The sequence below is a fragment of the Calidris pugnax genome, unplaced genomic scaffold (assembly GCF_001431845.1).
Source record: "Calidris pugnax isolate Ruff unplaced genomic scaffold, ASM143184v1 scaffold34, whole genome shotgun sequence".
Lineage (NCBI taxonomy): Eukaryota > Metazoa > Chordata > Aves > Charadriiformes > Scolopacidae > Calidris > Calidris pugnax.
In genome coordinates, this window is record NW_015090771.1 from 1,791,452 (window position 1) to 1,816,234 (window position 24,783).

At 43.3% G+C, this 24,783-nt stretch overlaps 2 protein-coding genes across 2 annotated transcripts in view; one reads left to right on the top strand and one right to left on the bottom strand.

Moving 5' to 3' along the window:
• The window catches only part of EIF4E (eukaryotic translation initiation factor 4E), a 21,266-nt gene extending 21,045 nt beyond the window's left edge, over positions 1-221 (bottom strand). The window contains exon 1 of the mRNA XM_014940996.1: positions 109-221. Within this exon, the coding sequence (XP_014796482.1) occupies positions 109-126 (18 nt within the window). The 5' untranslated portion in view covers positions 127-221. The remainder of the gene's footprint in view (positions 1-108) is intronic.
• Positions 222-12,348: 12,127 nt separating this feature from the next.
• The window catches only part of LOC106886965 (methionine aminopeptidase 1), a 30,209-nt gene continuing 17,774 nt past the window's right edge, over positions 12,349-24,783 (top strand). The window contains exons 1-2 of the mRNA XM_014940285.1: positions 12,349-12,494; positions 23,008-23,059. Coding sequence (XP_014795771.1) covers positions 12,381-12,494; positions 23,008-23,059 — 166 coding nt within the window. The 5' untranslated portion in view covers positions 12,349-12,380. The remainder of the gene's footprint in view (positions 12,495-23,007; positions 23,060-24,783) is intronic.

The window sequence follows — 24,783 nt, forward strand, 5'->3', positions numbered from 1 at the left end:
CCCCTGCCCCGGGGAGGGAGCCGCGGCTGAAGGAGGAGGCGGCGGTAACGACGGGAGGGCGAGGAAGGAGAGAGAAAGGCGGGCGGGAGAGGGGAATGAAGCACTCACCGGTTCCACCGCCGCCATCTTAGATCGGTCTGATCGCAGAAGCGCGGCGGGGAGGGGAAGGGGGCGGGGAAAAAAAACCCAGGTTCGAACCCGGTTGGCCGCCGGGCGGTCACGTGGCCCCGGCGGCCGTTGGGGAGTGAGGGGGAGGGGGGAGGAAGGAAGGTGCCGGCCTTCGGGCGCCGGGCGAGGCGCGGGGGCTGCCGGGAGATGTAGTCGCCGGGCGCCGAGGATGGGATGGGGCCCCCTAGCGGCCCAGGCGGGCGCACCGCCCCGTCGGAGTGAGGTGATTCTGCCCCTCTGCTCTGCTCTGGTGACACCCCACTGTGTCCAGCTTTGGAGTCCTCAACAAAGGAAGGACATGGATCTGTTGAAATGGGTCCAGCTGAGGGCCACGAAGATGATGAGAGGGCTGGAGCACCTCTGCTATGAGGACAGGCTGAGAGAGCTGGGGTTGTTCAGCCTGGAGAAGAGAAGGCTCCAGGGAGACCTTAGAGCCCCTTCCAATACCTGAAGGGGTCCTACAGGAGAGCTGGGGAGGGACTCTTTGTCAGGGAGTGGAGTGACAGGACAAGGGGTAATGATTTTAAATTGGAAGAGGGGAGATTTAAATTAGATATCAGGAAGAAATTCTTTACCGTGAGGGTGGTGAGACACTGGAACAGGTTGCCCAGAGAAGCTGTGGATGCCCCATCCCTGGAGGGGTTCAAGGCCAGGCTGGATGGGGCTTTGAGCAACCTGGTCTGGTGGGAGGTGTCCCTGCCCAGGGCAGGGGGGTTGGAACTAGATGATCTTTAAGGTCTCTTCCAACTCTGACCATTCTATGATTCTGTGAAACATTCTATGAAACTCAGCCATGTCCAACTGTCAGTAGAGCTCATTCAAGGCTCATGGGAGGAAGGAAGGGAGAGGTGGTCTCCAGTCAAGGACAGATTAGGCAGGTTTAGATTAAGTGCGCTGAAGGTTTGAACATTATGAGCAAATTGCAAAGCCCTGGGCACCTCATCCAACCACCTACAGCCGAGACTTTGTCCATGTGCTGCACATCCCCCTGATCTCCTTCTTGTACCTGGGGGAGGAGAAGGTGGCCATACTCATCCAGACCTCCTTCCCACATGGAAATACAATGCAGCCAGGTTGCGCTGGCCAGGCCGCATGAGCACACTGATACCTGAAGTAGACTTTCTATATTCTATAAATGGCTAAACTGTAGGGAATGTTCTTTTAGTGAAGAAATGTAGCTATTTCAGTAACCATCCCAACTCGTTTCAAGGACTTGGTAAGATAAGAAAGGATGGATGTGGCCTTGAGAAGATGGTGGCCTAAGACGGGGATGTAATAAATATGGACATTGTCTGACAAACAGATGGTAGCAAGATCATTAGTTTTAATGATCAATTAAGCAGTTAGAATATTTTGCCAACATGAAAAGTGAGCCAAAGGACAGGTGAAGATTGAGGAAGAAACGGCCCTCACTCAAAATGAGGACCACCAGAAGGCATGAATATGTATGCCCCAAAGCTTATTATAATATGTAAATGAATTATTGGAAACATAACGAATATGCTAATATTCTCTTGGAATTACAGAGAATATATGTCTACCTGTTGTGTATAAATTTGGTTTGACTTCATCATTTGGCGTGCACAACAAGAGGAGCTATCCCCTGTGCACCTGGCACCGCCATGAAGATTGCCTGCTTTCTAAAACTTTAAATTGAGTCTTAGAAAGTTTTATCTGCCGGTTTGCGGTAACAACTCGGCGCTGCCAGCTGGGTGCTCTGGCTGTTGGCAAGCGAGGCACAGAAATTCACAACTCTCAGGAATGTCTCTCTGGCACAGAACAATAATTCCGTGTCAAGAACTAAGGACAGGTCTGTACCAGGGCTGCAGGGACACTGCGTGGCTTAAGGACGGCTCCAGACACTGTCAGGTCCCACCCTCCTGAGCGTGTGGGACACTGCTGTCCTAAGCTCCTCTGGCAGTTACTCGGCGCTGCCAGCTGGGTGCTCTGGCTGTTGGCAAGCGAGGCACAGAAATTCACAACTCTCAGGAATGTCTCTCTGGCACAGAACAATAATTCCGTGTCAAGAACTAAGGACAGGTCTGTACCAGGGCTGCAGGGACACTGCGTGGCTTAAGGACGGCTCCAGACACTGCTGTCCTAAGCTCCTCTGGCAGTTGAAGGCACTTCGAGGCTCACCTGGGCACCTTGTCCTCTGGCCAAGTGTCTACTGCTTGGTGGGCCACAGAACATCTTGGGATTTATCTGCTGTCACACCTGGGCGCAAACTGCCAGGAGGACGTGTCCTCTTCCCTTGGTCAGGGTGTGTCTGAAAGCAGAGGGGCAGGCATTCAGTGTTCATGTGTCAGCAACAACTCTAAAGCTAGTTCACTAAAAAAGCTCTTTCTGGGAGAGAAATCACTTCTGTTCCTATTTGCTCAGAAGACATTACCTCAAACTACAGAATCCTGAGAGGTGGAGCCCTCTCAAAGAGAGTAAAATACAAAGATAGAAAGGTTGTTATTTTAAAACCAAGAAGCCTTAACACTTGACACTGCTGATGTTCTGCTCTGCTGTTTCAACTCTCTCAGTCTTTCCACCACCAGTTAGAATTCTATTTCTGACCATAATAACCACAGGGGTTGCAGCAGTCACATTTCCCCCAGCCCTTGGCCTTCAATTAAATGAATTAGAAGTTCTGAGAAATTTATTCCAGCCACTACGGAAGAAAACTATTGCTTTGCTGTGTGCAGATAGCAGGGTGCAGCCCTGCAGAAACCGAGCCCAAAATGAGACCTACCATAGCTGAATTTTTTTAATGGTTCCACAGGAGATGGGGAGGCTGCAAAGGATATCTGAATTGCCACAGCACTCCTAATTTACCAAAAGGGTCTAAAAGTAAGTGGAGCTATTATAAGAAGTAAGATCTTGAAGCAGTATAGTAGAGCCCATATTTTAGATTGCTATTCATGAACAAAAATGATGCCCGATGAGACAAACAGGATAAATACAGCAGTGCAAGAGGGGCAACAGTGTGTTTGAGTTCCAAGTTGGCTCCATGAGAAATGGCTGTAGCAGTGCAGAATTCCTGTGAACCTCCAGAGAGAGGCATTTCATTTTCCTTCTGAAATGTTCCTGTCACAGAATGTCTGGTAGGGGATCGGCACGGATCCGTTCCGCTTTACCTGCTAAGGAGTTGGTTGGCAAGCAGAGCGTTTTCAGGCTTTGAGACCAGGTTCACTCCTGCACATTCATGCAGAATCCCTTCTTCAGGGTGACCTAGAAATGGAGGCACAGAATGAGGAACAGAGTTTGCAATTATAGTGGTTAAAATGCTTTCAATTCCCCCTAGAAATCTACCCTTTAAAGCTCTCCCCCTTGAAATCACTTTCCAGAGTCAGGGCAGTATTGCTGATCTCGTAACAGAGAGGAAGTTAAGAAATTACATTCCTGAGAACAGAGGAAATTAAGGGAGGTGACAGAGGGATTGAGATGTTTTTAGTTTTAAAGGAACCAGGTATTGATGGAAGGTGTTGGCAAGAGGTGAGAGAAAGAGCTGTTTTGGTTGGAGCTAAATATTCCAGATGTTTCAGACAGGTGTGCATTCCCTTATCTGCCCCAAGCAGAGTTATCCCCAGGAAATGCACCTAAGACTACAAAAGCCACTTTCCTCCACATGTAGGCTTCAGGGAATTCAGTACATTGGTAAAGCAGAATTTCCCTCTACAAAAGTCATGTTGACTTTTCCAAGTAGATCATATTTATCTGAGTGTCCACTAGTTCTATTGCCCACCACAGTTTCTCCTGATTTGCCAGGGAGAGAGAGCCAGATCATATTTATCTGTCCACTAGTTCTATTGCCCACCATAGTTTCTCCTGATTTGCCAGGGAGAGAGAGCAGGCTTCCTGCCCACAGCCCACCAGGCACCCTGTCTTCCACGGAACTCTTTTTAAAAACTGACATCCCTTTTGCCATCCTGCAGGCACAGGGCATCAATACACTTTTAGAGCTGTAGTTACACACACCTGTTAGCAATTTCCATCTGGTCCTAGTGGTTTCTTACTGTTCATTTTATCAGTTTCATCAATTCTCTCTTCCAAATCCCTTCCGTTTCCAGGATATCCGCTGGTGAGCACTGATTTAAATAGTTTATGAACTTCTGTGCAATGGCCTTGTTTTCTTTGAGTACCCCTCTAAGTACCATGGTTATCATTTAGTCCAGGAGACTTCTGGAAGGCTTCTTGTTCCTAAGGACTGAAGAAAGATTTATCATTAGCTTTGATTCCTTTAGGGGGGAGCCAATCTAACTGTTTTCTTACATTTAATCTGCAGGAATATGTGGGGGGGTTCCTATTTTTTTGCTTTTCAGTATTACTTCATCTTTTTTTAAAGAAACTTTGTTTCTAATAGCCTCCTTTAGCCTGTTGTTTACCCATGCTGTCTCCCTTTTGCCCATTTTCAAGCCTTCATTAATACCCCGAGTGTGTATAAACCTTAAGTTTCTAAAATGTGCATCTTAAAATAGCTTCCTTACTGCCTCTGAAAAACTAATTTAGCTGCACTTTTAAAGTTACCTTGTGACAAACTCTCTCATTTTTACGTAGTTCCTCTTTTCAAAACTGAGGACAAATTTGGCGAATTTTTTGGCTGCTGCTGCTCCTGTATCACAGAACGGCTCTTCAAACACGAGATGTCAAACCAGATCCTGAACGCTACGCAGGGTGAAGTTAAAAGCTGTCTGTCTTCTTGTGGGCTTTCTAACAAGCTGTTCCATGAACGAGACACTAAAAATGTCTAAAACATCAATCTCTGTGTTCTATCTAAGTGTAACATTTGTACAATCTACATACAAGCAACAAAATCTCCTGTCCTGCTGCATTTTCTGCCCTTCCTGATCAGCTTGATCCTCCTTGGCATTTCACTATTAGTAAACCAGAGCCAATATTGGGTTGGTTAATTCTGGAAGAGGTCAGTAATTATTTGTACTCCTCTAAAATCTCCCTCTTTAGGCTTGACATGTTAAACTATGAAGATATGATTTGATTTCTAATAAGTTTGACAATTGGGTTTGATTTATATAGCGGCTTTTTCAAAACCAAAATGGTTTTAAGGGGAGGTGAACTTCTTGTCTCTCTGAAATCTGGCCAACACGGACTAAAACACTGCCTGGCTTAACAACTCCTACAGGGGCTGTGGTACTGTGAGGCTGTTACTGGAGGTGCCAGTAAATCCACATCCACAGATATGCTGTGCCAGCAGGAAAAACTCTGGGAAGGGTTTATGGTACTCAGGCAAACAGCTTTGCTTCAGGACTTCAGAATTTTTATAGGACTCCAGACAGGGGATGGATATGTGAATGTTTTAATAAAAAGTATCTACACAATCCTGAAGAGACACCGTAGTTTCCAAACCAACATGGTGGTGTCGGGTATTGTATTTGTTGTTTCATTACTACAAGGAGATAGAATAAAGCTGCCTTCTACTGTATTTGTTTGTAGATCATTGAATGGCCATGGGTTATAATGAAAATGTATTGGAACAGTAAATTTTCTGCTGTATTTTTTTCTGCCATAGAATTCACGTTACTGTTATGATTTGATTTTTATTTAACAAAGGCTGAGGGTTCAATAAAGTAATGTTTTATCTGCCACCTGACATCTCTAAAGGAAAATACAACAAATATATATTTATGTTCTTAACCTTTTATAATATTGTTTTATAAAATATGTAGCAAAAAAGTTTTCAAAATAAAAAAATAGGACAGATTTTTCCACTGATAAAACAGAAATTAAGATGGAAACTGTTTCTCCCTATGCTGTATAAGGCTAAACCACATTATGACGGCAAGATAAGAACATAATCTATTAGGTTTGTACATTCAGAAAGTACATCAATACATGCAGAAGCATTATTGTTTGTCCAGTAACATACTCTATATTTTACCTATTTTATCAAATTTGGTTCCTAGTAATTCTTTACAGACTGTTTAATGTGACTACAGAAATTAATAAACTTTCCTATTTATTTGCCTGATATGTCGCCAGATGGATCTGATATTCCATTTTACTTGTTTGGCAACCACACACGTTCTTCAACTGCCTGTTTTAATCCTGCCTTTAAGTCTCTTAAGATAAATAAAGATAATCCATCCAGAATCCTCTTCCTCTCTGATCATTTTATCTTCAGCTTCTTCTGCGTTTAACTTTACATTTTCATTCTCAAAGAACCAAATGTACAGACCTACATTTTAGAGCTTTAAATGTCATTTTACCGGGAAGAACTGTGAGTTAATGACCAAATGATACTGAATATCATACAGCATTTGGCTGGATTCTCAATTTTCTTATGCATTACAGGGATAACAGCATAAAGTCCCCTATAAGACAGGTATGCTTACTAACAGTGTTTAATAAGACAGATGAATGTATCACATCTGAGTTTCAAACATGGCTTACCTTATTACTGCAGAAAAAGGAAGTGAGCATGTGTTGTGATTTGGTATATGTTCTTCTTCTGAGTTACAGAGGCACAAAGCCTCTACTGAACATGGCTTACCTTATTACCACAGAAAAAGGAAGCATGTGTTGTGATTTGGTACATGTTCCTCTTCTGAGTTACAGAGGCACAAAGCCTCTAAAGATGACATCAGAAGTTATCCAACAACTTGTAATAGCAATGAGAGGATTATGAGCTACGGTAATCTTTTCTTTGAGTCACTGACACACATGAGCAAGATCCTCAGAAGTGATGTGGCTGCCTTGCAAGTGACATCATCTTCAAACTAACTAAAAGGAAAATCAAGACAGAAGGCAAAGAGGTATCAGAGATATATCCATAAAATCACACCTTTTGAAGTTAAAGTGGAAAAAGAGAAGGGTCCGAAGTAAAGAAATGTTGCATATCTCTTCTTCAGTAATTGTTAGCAACCTCTGTTTCTTTCTGCAAAGTGCAGCATCAAGGTCAGAGGTGTGTGAGTATAAGCTCTAACTGATCTGCTCACCTGTCTCTCACTGAGTGGAAATGGAACAGGTCACTCACATCAGCAGTAGAACACTTTTAGAATCATTGTGGTTTATGTGATTAAAAAATCTGATCATCTTAGTGGATTTTGAAATCTGAAAAGGAATTTTTAATGTCTCATAGTATTGCCCATGATATCTGAAGTAGAAACAAAATGCTGTTAGTATTCTACTAATAGTGTGAGTACTACTAACACTGTTAGTATTTAGTCTACTTTTTTATGACCTTGACTTTGATGATGAAAACTGAGTGAAATCCCTGTTGATATCAGTAACATTCCCATTGAATTCACTGTGCCCAAACTTCACTCCTTGAATTCTACTGTGTTTCCATAGCAAAGAATAAAAATTTTTATTACCTAAAGACACATTCACGGAGTCTTTCAAATATCACAAGCGGTGGAGTTTCTCTCTTTAAAGCTTGCAACTTCATGGTTAAACATGAATGCTTTTTATAAAATTCCATTTTGATGCAGGTTGTTTTCCTTTGTTTGGGTCCCATAGATAAACAACCAGCTTGCTATGCATATCTTGGAAAATGCTGAGATTCGTAAGCATCGTTTTTAAATCACAGCAGAAATTTTGGTCCACTGTATTAATACATATGCTGCAACAGGCAGTGCAGCTTGAACAAACAAAACAAAAGAATGTGCAGGATCTTCCTTTCCACCACAAGTAGAGAAAGCACACTTGGAGTTAGCTTTGAGTAAGCCTGAACTGTGGCTGTAGCGGGCCTTTCTGTAGTTTAGTTTGTGTCTCCACCAATGGAAGGAATAAGGGCGATGCAGGGGCTTACAATACATAGCAAGCTCTTTTGACTTGTAGAATCAGATACACATCATTTTTCTTTAAAGAGGAAAAACGGAGACAGGTATTTCTTTAATGCAACTCTGTTCATTTATGAAGTTTATAAAGCTTTTTTTTTTTTAACTCTGGCCATAGCAAGACTGTTTTGCTTTGACTACAGGCTTGTCTTTTCTTCTGGGTACTGTGTCCTACAAGGGCTCTCTTTCATTCTTATTTTTTAAGATCACACCACATATATTTTGTGGCCAGCTTTGAGACGTTTTCTTTGTGTGCATCCGTAACGGTTTTGAGTTTCTCTTTTTTTACACTCATGTAGAGACACACAACCCACGTATCTGTTGCATTTGGTACAAGAATCTCAGTAAGTGCATGTACCATCTGGCCAAGCTGTAGTAGTGCACATTTGCATGTGGTCTAGCTCCTGGGTGGCATTTTTGCATTGTTTCAGCTATCGCTAAACAAAGAGGCATTTAATTGTGTCGTCAATGAGCCTGAACAGAAGACAGTTACTATACCCAAGAGCTTCACTGGGAAAGTGGGATTGCCCAGCCCCCACTACTGCAATGTACAGAAGCAAAGCCAGGAGGGGGAACATGAGCTAAGGCACTCTCTTAATTAAGGAATGTCAAATTCAGTGGCCGTTTTCTTCCTAACTAGCAGCTGTCTCAGCCGCCAGCTGCTCTAGCTTTTTTGCAGCAGCCATCTGACCCACGAGACATTGCCGACCTCTCCTTCTGCCCTTGTTTGCTAACCCCACGCACCCCCAGCCCGGCAGCACTTTGGGATACAGCACTTGCAGCAGGAACACGGCGCTGACATAAATCAAGGGCCATGAATGGGCTATAAAATTTCTGACTCACGCGCCTCTGTGTGTGTTTGTCTGTGACGCAGGGAGGACAGGCAGCTAGAAAGGGGCATGAAAAGCCTGACAGAGAAAAAGGAGCTCCGCTCAGGGAAGGTCACCACAAAGGTCGCTGAACTTCCCCGATGAGAATGAGTGCGCCACCAGATAATGGGAAACGGCAGTGGATGGACCTCCAGGAGGCGTGAATCGGCTCACTTACCACATCAGAAAATCAAGGCCAAACTGGAAAACAAAAGCATTGAAATGCCACAGAATCCACACAATTTTTACTATGGGGATAATAATATAGGGCTGTTTAAAACTAAAAACCATCACAACAACAACAACAAAATAATCTTAGGTCAAAACTTTCAGAGTTAGTTACTCTAGGTTGATCTGCAAATGCAGTCTGTGTTCTTTCCAAACAGTGAGGAGGACACGTAAGCAAGTTTGTTAATTTCTCAGTTAGGGGCTTCATTGTTCTTTAAATTACATATAGTTTTTGATTGTTTAATTAATATATGCATCCTTGGCTTCTCCAAGTAGGCAGGGAAACAGTGTGCTTTTATTTTGCACTTCAGAAATGCAGCAAATAAATGAAAGTGTGTAACAGAAGGAACCCTGTCTACTTGTTAGAAATCCTCTTTTTTTTCTAATGTGCATCATTATCAACCACTACAAAGTAAGGATACTGAAAGATACAAATAGGAATAAATTGTAAAGTTATACTCAAACCTGAAATTAAATGTGAATTAAATCCTTGTAAAATTACTCAGTAAAGTATCCTAAATTATTAATGATGATTATACTGAAATCGCACCAAGAAGCAGACGATGACATTTCAGCAGAAGACACTGGACTAGATCAACCAAACTGCTTCAGGTTTTTTGTACCACGTCAGTGACAGCAAGGACTCATAAACTCTACATCACCAGGTAAATGGTGTCCACAGCTCTGCAGAGTTCCTCGAATGGCACAAAGTGGCAATTAAAAGGTACAAAGGTACCTGTCCTGTGTTGCTTGATAGCTCGATTTGTTGGTTACTTGGAAAAGGAGGGCTGATATTTCATGGGCTGTGCACTTGCTAGCAACAGGGATCATTTAAAAGTGATTCTGCCTGTTCAGAACATTTTGCTTTAAGAAGGTTAAACTCTGCCTTTAATAATGACTTGGATTTGGAATATGTAAAATCATAGTCTGTGACTGTGTCCTTTAAAGATATTTCATTATGTTTGTTGGCAATTTGTTGCCTGTCTTCAGAATTTGGACCTAAATGCCATTACAGCATGAGCTGCATGCATTAATCAATATGTAGCTACTTTCACTCAAAGAAAATAATAGTTGTAATCTTTGTATTTTACAAGCAACCTAGAAACGTTTCCTAATTGACTCTCACAGTATTCTCTCTCTACAAACAATAGCGGATACAAGTACTATCAACTCTAGAGAAATGAAGGTGAGAACTGTCAGAAAGACAGCTGTTCACCTGCAATTACACTTCAGTAATAGCATGGCATCAAATTCCTTCCGTTGTTTGACCGCGCTAGTGAAAGCGTTTATCACACAACAAACTAAGATCAGACACTTTATTATTTGTTGCCTTGGTCCTGTAATTAGCTGGGCAACCGACCCAGATTTTACTGACTATGTTGTTGTAAGATAGCAAGTATGTTTATACGAATACACTTATTTTGACAAAAGAACAGGATGTATGCTTTTCTGTTTTGGACTGAGTAAGTGGAAATTTCCACTTAACCTCTAAGCCTAGAAGACATATAATTTTTTTGATTGTTTGATTAATATAGAACACGATTTCAGAAAATGCTGAGATTACAGTTTGGTTTTTGAATCACACTTTCTGAGGGCTTACCTTGATGCCAGGAAACGAGGAGAATATTTTATGTACTAAGAGCAGAATAAGGAGCGGTATAGTTTCATTGAAGTCAATGATTTTGAAGCAGGAAAAGGGAATCCAATCTTGCCAGGTTTTGACTGAAATCATAGGCTGTGCCTGCCAGCTAGTGGGAAGACAACAGAGATTTAAGCAACGAGTAGAATCCCAGTGCTAAGGCTGGATCCAGCAAATACGTGCTCTGAAGTCTTTCGCAGCTACTCTTCTACTTAACAGGCATCTCTCCATGTTTTTTTTAAAAGCAACTTCCTCTTGACTTATAAACCAGTAAAAACTCTCTTGCATTGATATTAAGTTAGAGATGTTTTAGTACCATCAATAGCTTTGTCATCAATACTCAGAGAATGGAAGCACAATTCACTTTATAGACACAGGTAGCATTTTTTTGAGATCAACCCATGCAATTGGGAGAAATATAACGTATGTATTACATACATACACCCCATCCCTTGAGGTGCTCAAGGCCAGGCTAGATGGGCCTTTGAGCAACCTGCTCTAGTAGGAGGTGCCCCTGCCCATGGCAGGGCGGGTGGAACTAGATGGTCTTGAAGGTCCTTTCCAACCCAAACCATTCTATGATTAGTCACCGTTATTTTTATTACAGATTACTGGTATCTAATCTTTCTCTTTCCAGGAAGAAAAGTATCATTCTTCCTGCGATAACGCCACAGCGACTCTGCAGCCTGTTCTGAACATTGAATCTGTGGCGGTTGGTTTGGTTGGCTGGCTGGTTTTCTTCTCCTTCCAAATAAGAGCCAAAAAGATTGATTTAAAATATACGCACAGACTTACAGGCCAGTACCTCATTCATATAATAAGGATGGTAAGCTTGGAAAAACGCTGTGATACGGCCATGCTGAGGTAAAAAACACCACACACAGACTTACAGGCCAACACCGTGCTGTGTAATAAGGATGGTAAGCTTGGAAAATGTCAGGATACGGCCACGCTGAGGTAAAAAACGCCACACACAGACTTACAGGCCAACACCGTGCTGTGTAATAAGGATGGTAAGCTTGGAAAATGTCAGGATACGGCCACGCTGAGGTAAAAAACGCCACACACAGACTTACAGGCCAACACCGTGCTGTGTAATAAGGATGGTAAGCTTGGAAAATGTCAGGATACGGCCACGCTGAGGTAAAAAACGCCACACACAGACTTACAGGCCAACACCGTGCTGTGTAATAAGGATGGTAAGCTTGGAAAATGTCAGGATACGGCCACGCTGAGGTAAAAAACGCCACACACAGACTTACAGGCCAACACCGTGCTGTGTAATAAGGATGGTAAGCTTGGAAAACGTCGGGGTACAGCCACGCTGAGGTAAAAAATACCAGAAGGCAACGAACTTCCTTCTCCCTGGCGGAGGGAAACACACATATTTTAAGCGCACATTCCGAGGAGATGGGGTATGAGAGTCTGGCTTCTCCTTTTTACCTCAGTCATCCCCTCACCTCCAGCCCCCCAACTCTCCTCCCGGCCCGCTGCGGGGCGTTACGGCTCCTGAAGGGGCGCGAGCGGCGCCGCTTTCCCGCCTCACCCCGCGTCTGTGGGGAGGGGAGGGCCGCTAAGGGCCGCTCCGCGCCCGCTCCTCCCCTCCTCGCCTCTCCCCGCCCGCCTCAGCCGGCGGCACCTCCGGGCGGCGGCTCCTCCCTCGCCGCGCCGCGCCTGTGGCAGCCCGGCAGCATGGCGGCGGTGGAGACCCGCGTTTGCGAGACGGCCGGCTGCAGCAGCGAGGCCAAGCTGCAGTGTCCGACCTGCCTCAAGCTGGGCATCCAGGGTTCCTACTTCTGCTCTCAGGTGAGGCCGCCGCCACCACTACCACCCCCCCCACACACACACACCGGGCTCCGGGCGGGCGGAGGAGCCGCGGCTCCCCCCTCGCCTACCCCGGGCCTGGCCCTTGGTGGCCGGGTTTAGCTCCCTGCTGGAGCCCTACCGCCCCTAATTGCTTGCGGTAATTTGGGATTTTGGATTTCATTTCCAGCCGTGGAGAGGGTGAGCGGTTTTTCCCTCTGCCTGCAGGTTCGGGGGGGGCGCCGCCCCCCCCCCCCCCCCCCCCCCCCCCCCCCCCCCCCCCCCCCCCCCCCCCCCCCCCCCCCCCCCCCCCCCCCCCCCCCCCCCCCCCCCCCCCCCCCCCCCCCCCTTTCATTCCCTAAAAATAAGGGTTTATTGGGACAAAATGGGACGTGCTCATCAAATTCTCAAATTCCAGCCTGTCCTTTTCAGTGCCTGCATCGGCTCTGGCTCTGGAGTTGCCTGGCTTCGATAAATACTGGAGTACTTGTTGCTCTGAAAACAGATTTTTCTGTTTCCTTGAACTGAATAAAAGCTTTTGGGGAAAAGGGTTTGGGATTTGGTGCTGTACTTCGTTATTGTTTTTTATATATTTTTTAATTTATTTTTTAAATATCTTTGAATATTCTATGGGCCATTCTATCCCGTTCCGTTCTTAGGGCCACTCTGTGGTATTTTACTCTGAGGGTACCCAAGAGGGAGGTTCAGGTTAGGCCAGTTGTCATACAGCCATCAACTCCTGTTAAACACATTCATTCTGTAGGCCTCAGCTGTCCTCACTTATTACCGCAGTGGTAATATAGTTTGGTTCTTAGTTTAAATAAAAAAAATGACTGTTTGATGCCTGGTGAGTGTTGGGTTGGTTTGGCTTTTTTTTTGGCTTTTTTGTAGTACCTTGAAAATGCATTGTAAAATACATAGCATAATACTATGGACTTTTTGTATGTGTAATTTCTGTCAACATCAGCGAGGAGTGTGTGTTTAATTCAGGGCTTAATGGTGAACTTCATTGTCAGAATTATAATTCAGGGTAGAATCATTGAAGTTTTGCAGATAAATTTAACAAAATCATTCAATCGCATTGGCTAGATTACCTTGCTAATGGCACAATTTTTCTTCTGAATCAGGATGTAAACTGATAGTTATGGTTTGTGTAAGAGTAGGGGAAGCCTTCCCACGTGCATGTAACATACCCACTGCACTGTTTCTGGTAATTTCCCCTCAAGTCTCTGGTGCCACATGCTGGGAGTCAATCCTAAAGTACATCCACTGCAACTCAAAATTGTTCTGATGATTCTGTCTCTCTGGTTTCCATGGGGTGCTTATAGCTGGTTTGTAGGATTTGCTCTGCATTTTACTACCCGTTTTGACATGTCTGATGTAAAACTCATCATAAATGTGCCTTCAGCATGTACAAATATTAGTTGGTGATGACAAAACTATTTGTTAGCAGGCCAAAGAAGCCTGTGTGAGAAGTCCTAGTAACATCTTCACTCCCTTCTGCTCCATCCCCAACTCAGCTAATTTTATATAGGATGCCGAGATTCTTATTATCTGTATATTAGGTTTTGTTCTTTTGCAGCGTCTGCTACTGTTATAAGGTAAAAGGGGAATTACCCAAAACATTTATTAGCTTGTTAAAATAGGCTGCTGGATAACTGACTACATGCTTGTAAAGCTGTCCTGCATAGAAAATAAAATACTGAACTGGGAATCCCAGTCGTCTTATTCTGAGTGACCTTGGGTGTGTTGTTCCTCCTCGCTGTGTCTCGCTGTCCTAATCAGCAAAGTAGGTGAGCATAGTTATTCTCCCTAAGAAAGGTGCTTTGAAGGTTTTGGGGCGACACGTTACAGAAGGGAGAAGAAAATTAACCGCAGCCTGTTTTCAAGGTGTGCAAAAAATGTCACGTACTGAGAGAGGAGTCCTCCTGTTCAGCATGCAGTGAGGACCTTCAGCCCCCACTTTAGCACCTTCTGTGGGGTGCTGCCCCAAGGTTCCAGCTCTCCCCATCATCAGGTGTGTGCAGTGGGTGGTGGAGAAGACTCGCTGCAATACTCCGCTGGTGTCTTCCGAGCACCCTCAGGTCAAATAAGCACATGACAAGTGAAGGACTCTTAAAAGCCAGGAAATTTTCTCTGAACTTCCAGCAAGTTTCAGCTGACAGTACGTGACTGGTTGGCATTTGTGAAGCTTTTCCAGAGTTCTCTCTTTGGTGGTTTTCTTTCCATTGTGGTGTTACATGCATAAATAACTGTTAGATAAGGTAGTGAGTGCACTTAGGATATTATTCCACTTCACAGTGCAGCCTGCGTTATAGCTAGCGTGGTCCTATTCCCTCCCTCCAAGGATACACACCTCTACTCCTTCCATTAAGTTTGCTGAGCCACTTCTAGGGGGGTTTTTGGATTTTCTTTTAATGGAGGAAATGTGGTGGCATTAATTTTTTGCCAGTTTGTCTCCCTAAAGCTGTGTGCTGCGGGTTCAGAAAGCACCAGTGCTTCAGGAGCGTGCTGCTGAAGAGCCCACTGTGGCCCAGTTTGGCGTAGCCATAAAATCAACCACTCCTTAGCTATGGGAATGCTGGCCCTTAACCTGGAGCTGAGGGCAGGATGGGAGCAACAAGCTACCTGGCGCCTCTCTGAGGGGTGAGAGCGTCTGTAGGGAGGCATGGTTGGTTAATTGGCATGCTAGGTTAATTTGCTTGGAAGCCTAAGGTGTCTTGTTCGTACAGCCAAAACTCCAATTGCAGCTAAAACCGACTTTGTAGGAGTTTTTCTTCCAGTGCTAAGGAAATAGAAAGGTAACTGGTATGGAGTGATGGCTTTGGATTATAAATAGCATCTCATATTTGTTAAGAAAAACTAATGCAGGCAGCATAGGGCTGAGAATCTCAGCATAATGAGGAGACTGAGTAAACATTTCCCTACTGCATGTAGGGAATTGAAGTGAACTTTTCAAGTAAATTGTATCAAGACAGTGATTTCCCCAGTGGATTTATTACTTGTGTTTCTCCTTTCCTTGAGAAAGGGCATTATTCTGGTCATTTGTTTTTCCCCTCTTTCTGCATCAAAAAGAGTACGTCTCAGCAACATGCCCTGGAGATGCTTACTCTGGAGTAATTTGACATCCTTTTGAGCCAACACTGTTTCTTCTCTGGGTTGTGCACCTCGGAAGCCGTCAGATAACAGTTGTGCTTGTGGGGCATGGGTGGAAACAGGGGCAGGGCAGCTGAATTCTGCCCAAGCAGGGAGGTTTTGAACTGGTAATGGGCACGGGTTAAAGATGGCTTTTAGCAGTGGAGGAGCTCTGAGGTGGTGTGTTCAACCCCAGCATTAGTCTTTTTCTTTCCCTCCAAGGTGTAACGAGAGGGAATATTCTGCTGAGGGATTCTGTCTGCTGTTAACCTTTAATAATACCTTCATTTAGGCGAGTAAATCAGGTACTGTCACTGCCAGCTCCCGTCTTTCCGCTGTCTTGCTTTCTCTCTTATAAAGACTTACTACAGTGTTGCGTGTGTTTGTCATCTGGGACTGAATTACTGTATCTCACTGTACTTTCTGAATGGGGAAATAACACAGGTGCCCAGCACCACATCTCAAGTGTGTTGTTCCTCTTACTAAGATGAATTTCCTATTGTGAAATCTGCTTTTATAGATACACGTCACTCGTGTGTAAATTGTATGTAGTGTTTATATACACAATTTAAATTTCTTCTCTGCCTTCTACAAGCTGCTGAATGACGTACAGAGGGAAAGCAGTAACTGTTCTTGAGATCTCCAGTTAGCGCTTTTATATGAGCCTTGTAATTGTAAAGGGATCTCTTATTAATACCTTTGTGTTGCTTTCATGAAAACTTCCTCTCATACTATTTATATCTGAATAAGTGTCTGGGATGAAAGAGAGTAGTCTGTGGTTTTCTGTGGTGTGGACTGGATGCTGGTGTGGATGCGTTTCTCTAGCCAAATTCAGAAATACCTCTTTCTAGTCACATACTGGAGACATTCTTGTATTATAAAGTCAGTGGCCTGTGCTGCTTCTTTGAACTCCGAGAGGTGGAGGCCACAGATGGCTCTCAGAATGGTAGTCCTAGCTTACTCAGAAATGGTTCCCCCTTCCTGCTTTGTACCCATGTGTTGTCAGTCCCAAGGAGGCCCAGGTATCTCAAGTGATCTGGTTATAGAGTCAAAAGGACCAGTTCCCCCTTCCTGCTTTGTACCCGTGTGTTGTCAGTCCCAAGGAGGCCCAGGTATCTCAAGTGATCTGGTTATAGAGTCAAAAGCGGGGACCACGACACGGTGAACCTGCTACCCGTGAGCAATGGTTGGACGTGTCTTTGTGCTGTTTGAAGGGAACCTGTTTCTCTGAAGCGTATGGTGGGCAGCAGCAGCTCTCTGACGATGGTGGATCGTGGATCCGATGGATGGTGACGGGGCTCTTTCTATTTGAGGTGGGGCATGACTTGTTAAATCCCACTGACAGTAAAGAAATGCCGCTCTGTTTTCTCAGTGGGTTTGTATACTGTTTTGGAAGCACATTTTCACTGATCCTCAGACCTGGGCCCTTGGCAGCTTTGGATACTCAAGGTCACCAAAATTTGTGAAAAAATGTGGTCCTGAAGGGAAGAGTGGTGTTGTCCCATCCTCCACTGTGCTGTTTTTTTTCACCTTCAGTGTGTTGGGGGTGGGGAGCGGGGAGCTGTGGACCTGGATGAAATTATTTTTTGTCCTCTCTCGTGTCAGACCGTAGGACATAAGTGCCATATTTCATTCTTGGTTCACTGTTCTTTGCTGTGCCTAAAATAGTCTAGAACCGGCTGCTTGTATCTAGCTGCAATGCATGTGGGTTTCTTTTGGTATAAATGGCACTCTGCAGATACTGCCTTTTAGAAGGTCTTTTGACAGATTCCCTTAACTAGGAAGCTGACTTTTTTTAATTGCCTATAAATCACCATAAATACCCATGTCTGTGGTTAATGCCTGGTTACTGTTGAGGCACAAATGCTGGGCCCTCACAACTTTCTGAAAGCAAAACTTGAGACTCCTATAGGCAATCTTTCTGGGGTGGTGTTCAATATACTGAAAGGATGGTCTGGTTTGAATTTCTCTAGTCTGTTTTTCCTTTGCTACTCTCAAAAATCGCTTGTATACCTCTGTAAATCTGAAGAGTTGCAAAATGCAGTCCCTTCCTCAGAGGAAGGGCTCTGTCATGTGGCACCCAGGAATCTTTGCGTGGGATCAGGCTTTACATGAAGGAGAAGGACAACACTGCTGATACCAAGGTGCTGTACGTAGGTGCTTCTCTTGGATTTGAGTCTGAAAACGCATATTCAACTCTTGTGAAAAACTGATCAGTCATGTGTGCTGCTTAGGTGAGTTTGGGAATTTTGTACTGAGTTTTTCAGGCCTGTTCTTTGAGGCGATCTCTGTGGGCTTGTACCACACCTGGAACAATAGGGTTCAGCATGCTAAAGAGAGGCCACTGCTTTATTTTAACATCAAATGTATTAAGAGTAGTATTCCTCAACATATTTGTATTTTCGTATAAAGTGTACAGTTATTCGAGTTGTAGTAAATGTATATATTGCTGATAATCTGATATTTTTCTTAAGCTAAATGCCATACTTAAGCTTTTTGCCTTCTGTTTTGCATACCTTCAAGGTGGTTTGGTGAAAAACCAGTTCTCATTAGGCAAAAAACTACATGATCTCAGATTAAGACAATTTTACATTCCAAAGGACGCTTTAAAATTCTATTAAACAAATTGCTCAGAATATTTTTTAGATGCAGTGTACTTCTTGGCACTGTTTCCTAGGTGTTTGCCCATTACAATTCAGGGTATAATGACATGCAGAAAGACAGGCAGTCTGTCCCTGCTGTCTTGATTCTAGCTGTCTTTTTTTTTCTGTAGGATAGGTGCTTTTGGACATTCATCTCAGTGGGTCTAAATAATGAGCCAAGTGGATGGGGAAGGGTAATTTTGTGGAAGCTGGCCATGAACTGGAGTTCTTAAGTAACTGTACAATGGGGTGTTTTTTTCATACCTGCTGATAGGTGTATTTGCAGCACCAAATGCCAGCTTGTGTAAAGCAGCAGCACCTGAAGGTGAAGGGGAGCCTGAAGAGAAGTGTCAGCCTTAAGGCTGGAAATCGCTGACGGAGAGTTGGCAGAGCTAACTTTAAATGAGCTGCTACCTTGCAAAAGGCAGTTCAGAAACACAATCAATGAGAATGCCTTGAATTCAGCATTGTGGTGCCTGCATAGCTTCCTGTATGTGGGTAGTTTATTTAAAGCCAGTTTGGTTACGTCTGTACTATACAGAGGTTTGCAGTGTAGCTATATCCTAATCTTGGTTGATTTAGCATCCTTTTTCTCCTGTGGAATTTGTGGTTGGCTCTGCTTTTCTACCTCTTTATCAGGTTGCATGGATATATGAACCGAAAGAATAAGAAGCTCCCTGTTATTACTGTAAAGATGACAATAAACACAGGAAAAAAATTCCTTGCTAAGTATCTCAATAACTGTTTTAAAGGGTTTTATTTTGTATTGTTCTTTTAACGGCTGATTAAAGGAAAAAAACCATCAAATTAAGGTATTTCGTAGTGATCATTGTGTTCATAGTCAAAATGCAATCTACTGTAAAACAAATTCTGCTATGCTGCATAATTCTGTCAATATTTCAACCCGTACGTAGATGTTGGGCTGAATCCTTAAGGTAAAAATCATTTAGGGAGATAACATGGCTTCCACGAGGTCATCCAAGAGGAATCTTTCCAGATCTTAATGCTAATTGTGCCTTTGGTTACCTTTTGGCAGATAAATGTACAGGTTTTGGTGAACACACTGTTGAGCTTGTCTCTAAACACAGCATCAGTGGGATCAGCTTAAGAATCACAGAATCATAGAATTGTCTAGGTTGGAAGGGACCTTAAAGATCATCTAGTCCACCCATCAAACTGACTGTGACAAAACATAAAAAAGAAAAAAACAAAAAAAAAAACCAAACCAAAATACTAAACCATATTCTTGACTTGAAACCAGAAATGTTGTTAAAGGTTTAAATGTGTTGATGGCCTCTATCTGAAAATCACAACTGTGTTTTTCTTGCTGATAGAATAGTTGTACCGAAGATTGCTCCTAACAAATTGATGATTATCCCTCCACCCCCCGCCTTTTTTTTGGTCGTACATTTGACCTCTCTTCTTATACAGTCCTCTCCAGTGTTTCCAAGTCTGTTTTGATTGCTATATAAAAACCGCATGCAATAAAAAGAAAAATGCTTTAGTTGAGAAGGATGGAGGAATTAGTATCAGACACAGTAATGGATAATGTAATGTCTGAAATGAAATCCCGAATGTCTTCCAATAAACTTGAAGCCAAATTTTTATTATGCCTGTGTACTTTACCCCTGAAGCTAATTAATGTTTTCAAATGTAGCCGTGTGAGGTCATGTGTTCTTTTTTTAACCATATTTGAAAAAAAAAAAAAAAAATTCTTCATCATCCCTGGCTGTGTTTAAGAACCATTTAGATGTGGTGTTGGGGGATATGGTGTAGGGGAGAACTTTAGAGTAGGGTAGACAGTTGGACTTGATGATCCCGAGGGTCTCTTCCAGCCTAGATGATTCTGTGATTTTAATTTTAAAAGTCACCCTGGATATTTCCTCCTGGATTTTTTTTTTTATTTATTTAATAATTGAAAATTTCCTGTCCTGATAGGTATATGGCAGAGGAACATGGACAAATCATTAGAGGCAGGAATGATAATAGGAAGATTGAAGTAAATGTCTCAGCAGAAGGCTGAGAGGGGAAGGCTCAGCGAAAAAGCAGATTTCTCTCCAGAAAATTCTTCAGAAAGTGGCCCAGATGGAGAGAAAGAGTGGCTTTCTTCCATGGCTTGTCAGGAAGTCTGCTGCATAGAAGGTGAGGGTGTTTGCAATATGCAGTGGTACTTCAGTAGTGCTTTGTCACCAGGGCGATGAGTCTCCAACCTGTGAGATGACAGCTGCCATATTCTTATCCGGAATTGCCAAGGCAGAGCTCTGCGGGCATGTGCAGTGTAGGGCTCGTGCAGTAAGTTGTTGAATATAAATAGTGTGTGTGTACCCGGTAAGTCCGGTGCTTACAGGAAGCATATGACTGATCCTACACAAAATGCATGGGTTGTAGGTGGATGTGCAGCATATCCTTTGAGTGCCTTCCAACAGTGTCAGACCAAGGCAGAGATACTAATTGATCATACACTGCGTGTGTAATAGCCTGCGCTTACAGAAACGCTTCGGACTCGCTGTGTGCACTTGCTGGAGTTGATTGATGTGCGGGGAGTGCACGTATCTGGGATGTCCCGGTGTCCAGCAGCTCGTTTGGAGCTACGCTGTAGTAGTTCCGATGGAGCTGCTGGTGCCAGAGGAACTAGAGGGCAAGTCAAATCTGGGAAGCATGTTTGGGAAAACTCAGACATATGGCAGCCTTATGCCGGATCCTTTTAGGTAGGTTGTTTACAGCTGCAGGAAATAAAAAGTCAAAATGGAGGCTGTCAGCTTATGGTAGTGCCAGCGGTGCAGTGTTTGCCTGGTGTTTTCTGGTTATGCGCCAGCAAAGAGGAAAGACTGTTGGTGTTGGAGAAAGGAATGGCATTGGAGAATACACCCCAAAATGTTGTGGGGAAGGAGAGAATGAACTACAAACAGAAATTACCACAGCTGATGTATTTTTTCATTCCCCAAATGCTCCTTTATATCCCAAGAAATGAATTGTAGATTTGCAGACTTGGTAGCTGCTCTAAGTTCTTAGTTGCGTAATCTTTCTTCCTCTGTTGCAGAACCAGAGGCCTGGTGTTTAAAAGGTGAATAAAACCATACTGGTGCTTCTAGTGTCCTTGAACTAGGGTTTTTAGCTTTTTTTTTCTTTTTTTTTTTTTTCCTTAGAATAGACCTCAGTTGAAACCTGCTCATTTTCTTGCAGCTCTTCAACAGAAAACAGATAGTAGTGCAGTGCAAAAGTCTGTGTGTGCACCAGGTTATAGAAGTGTGACAGTAAAACCTTCCACTGCTTGTTCAAAAAGACATTCTCTCTGGTAATCTAAAGTGTTGGTTTCAAAGCCTCTTGTTGCCCAGACCATTACGTAGCACCATGGCATGTGGAGTACCAGTCCAGAGAATGTGGTGTAGGAAGACAACAAACAACTGGTTTTGGGTAATGAGGGAAATAGCACACAACAGGGTCTCTTTGATCATGGGCGTACTTGTGTACAACTTTACTGTCTTCTTATGGATACAATTTGATAGCTACTGGTTGCAAGACTAACAAGAAAATGGGGAGCTGATGGCTCTACAAGAGTAGACAGTTAAGACTGCTCAATAGCAACTGTGAAGCAGGGCTACAACATTGTATGCTGGGCTTAGTTTACAGATCTCTTGTCTTGGACTGGTTGAGTGTTGTATACATCGGGTTGAATCAGTTGCTGGCTCTGGATGGTAGTTTTATGATGATGATTCAGCAGCAGTATTGTCTTTCCTATAAAGGAAAACAGTTTGCTTCCTGCCTCTTTCTTCAGAAATTCAGCTGTTATTGTAAATGATTGGAATTAGCTGTTTCCTAATGGTTGTTTTGAGTGCACATAGCTATTGAATTAGACTTTCTGATACATAAGCAAGTAATTTCCTAATTAGCACCTTAAAGGATCACCTTTAATGCTGCCTTCTGCAGCTTTTCTACTTAAATCTCTCCTTATTCCATGTCTTTCCTTCACCTTAGTCTTTCTTTATTCTTCTCCAGCTGCCAACCATTTCCATCTGCCCCTTTGCTGATTCATTGTTCATCGTATGACCTTCTCTATTTGTTCTTGGGAAGAAAACAAAAAGACAAACTCCTTCTTCACATTCACTCTTTCCTTCATTTCAATTTCAACTTCCTCTTTTTTTTTTTCTTTTCCTATTTCCATCCAGTAACCCTCACTCCTCCCACCCACCCCCCTTTAATCTTGTTCACCTGTTCCCCTGTGATCATGCTGATTGGCCTCTGTTGCTTTCCTGTGCTGGGGAAGGAGGCAGAAAAGACACAATTAGCAGGAGGAGATGGCTTCTTGTAGGAGCCAAGGGAGGACCATCCTGCCCACTGCAATGCTGCAAGATCTGGTTTGGAGATAGACCAGAAGAACTCCATGAACCACACAATGTTTCAGCCAACCTGGAGCAACCATGGCGTTTAGTTACTTATTAAAATGATAAGGGGACAATATTTAGTAGATAGGATTAGATCAGTGGGTTTCAATGTGATGGGTGCATCTGTTTGGCTATGCTTTCTGTCCCTTCTGGCTCATAAGCTGTTCAATGTAGTACTTTCTGTTGTTAAGACTAGCAGTTACAGTAGCATTTCCTGCATGTCGCTGCAAGGGTTAATAGAACCTGTCTTTTAGTTTTCTTTTAAAATACAGTTGCTTCTCTATTTTGTGGGTATGGCATCTCTGTCCAGGATAATGCAACTTAAAAATACGCATATTTTTTTGTTTGCAATTCTAGGAATGCTTTAAGGGAAGCTGGGCCACTCACAAGTTACTACACAAGAAAGCAAGTAAGTACATTGTATTTAACCCAACCTCAGCTGTTCTGCGATTCTGTATCTAAAAATGGTATGGATTTTTCCAAGATATCTGGCACTGGATTCAGCACATCTGAAATTTTGTCAAGTTCCTGGTAAAGATCTATGTAAAATTTCAGAGACAGTGGTACAGAAATCTCTGTTTCTGTTCCCTTTTCTATTTATATGAAGTATTCCTTGAGCTACATTGCCAGGTATATGAATAGAGAAAAAGGGTTGCTGAAATAAAGGGCAAGGAGAATAATAACCATTATTATAAGGCATTGCCAGGCTTGTTCCATTGTAGCATTTTGATGTCTGATGTAGTAAAAGGCACTTAAGTGGGAAAGGTTCTTGTGAAGTCTTGGAATGCAAGTGCACTGGTCAGGGTGCAGCTGTTCTGTATATTAGGGGTGTGCCACTTTTGGGGGGAAAAAAAAAGAAAATGCTTTTGTGTGCTGATGGAGCCATTGATAGGAGGGTGTATTGTAGCGAGGGTTTTGCTGAGTTTATCTGAAGGTAATAAGAGTATCTGTATGACTTAGTAACAGCTGGTAGCTCTGGCACAGAAATACTGGTAGATTCTCCCTTTATTCAGTAGTAAAAATGATCCATAACTTTAAGACCGAACAAACAAAAAGAGCAGACCCCAATTCTGCCCCCTTGCTTCCTCTCCCCCCACCCCCAGCCCAACTTCATCAAACCCTGCCTAAAAGTGAGGGAGGATTAAAAAGTAAGTGGAATGGAAGAAAGTCAAATCTTCAAGTAATTTACCTCCTCCATTCCTAAAACCCAGTAAAACTCCTTTTTCCATCATAAATGTTGCACGATTAATAGGTTGGAGTAGCACAGACAATTACAAATGTTTTCCCTCTTTCTGCCTTTCTCAGTGTAGGGGTCTCGTAGTTCACACTGGCATTGTGTATCCTATTACTTTGCACCTCCATGGGTGTATAAAATTGTCTTGATTAGTAGTTCTAGTCATTCTCTGGTGCAGTCCTCTAATGCTGCTGTTTATCTGACAGCATCTTTTTATGATATCACTAGATCCATGGTCTTGTTGGCTTCCTGGATAACTGCTGAACTCAAGCTGAGCAGGCTTGGTTCTGGTAGCCCTCAAGACCTCAGTGCAACCATCTCCTGAAGCATCTCAAGGGAATCGAAAATATCGCTTCAGTAAATCTTTGGATTTTTAAGCTGTTACTTCTCAGTGGTTCATCTAAACTGAATGTCATGCGAGCAGATGGCTCAGATGTCAGCCACAGAGACTCTGAGGAACTCACGTTAGGGCTTGCTATGGCAGACCTTTTGCCATCTCTTCATTCTTCTGAGATATAAGAAGAGAAAACAAACAAGTTATCAGGTTATGAGTTAAAGATTAATGCTACCATGCTCCTTCTTAACCCTTGCCTCCTCTTTCTGAGTAAATAGTTTTCTTTTTGGTAATGCTCAAGATCTACTTGCTTCAATCCTTTATGTGAACACCTTCAGTCTGTCCTGTTAGGATTGTGTTATTTGTGAATAAAGGCAGTCTCTAGACCATGTCACACATTAATTTCACAGGCTGAGAGAGCTGGGAACCTCCATCAGTTTAGGACCATCTTGTAAGGTGCGTGCGCTGCCTGTCCCGAAACGCAGGAGTGGCAGCAGCCTCACTTTCCATCAGATCTGGAGGGGTAGCAGCTCTCTGTATTGAAACTAGCAGTTGGAGACCCTCC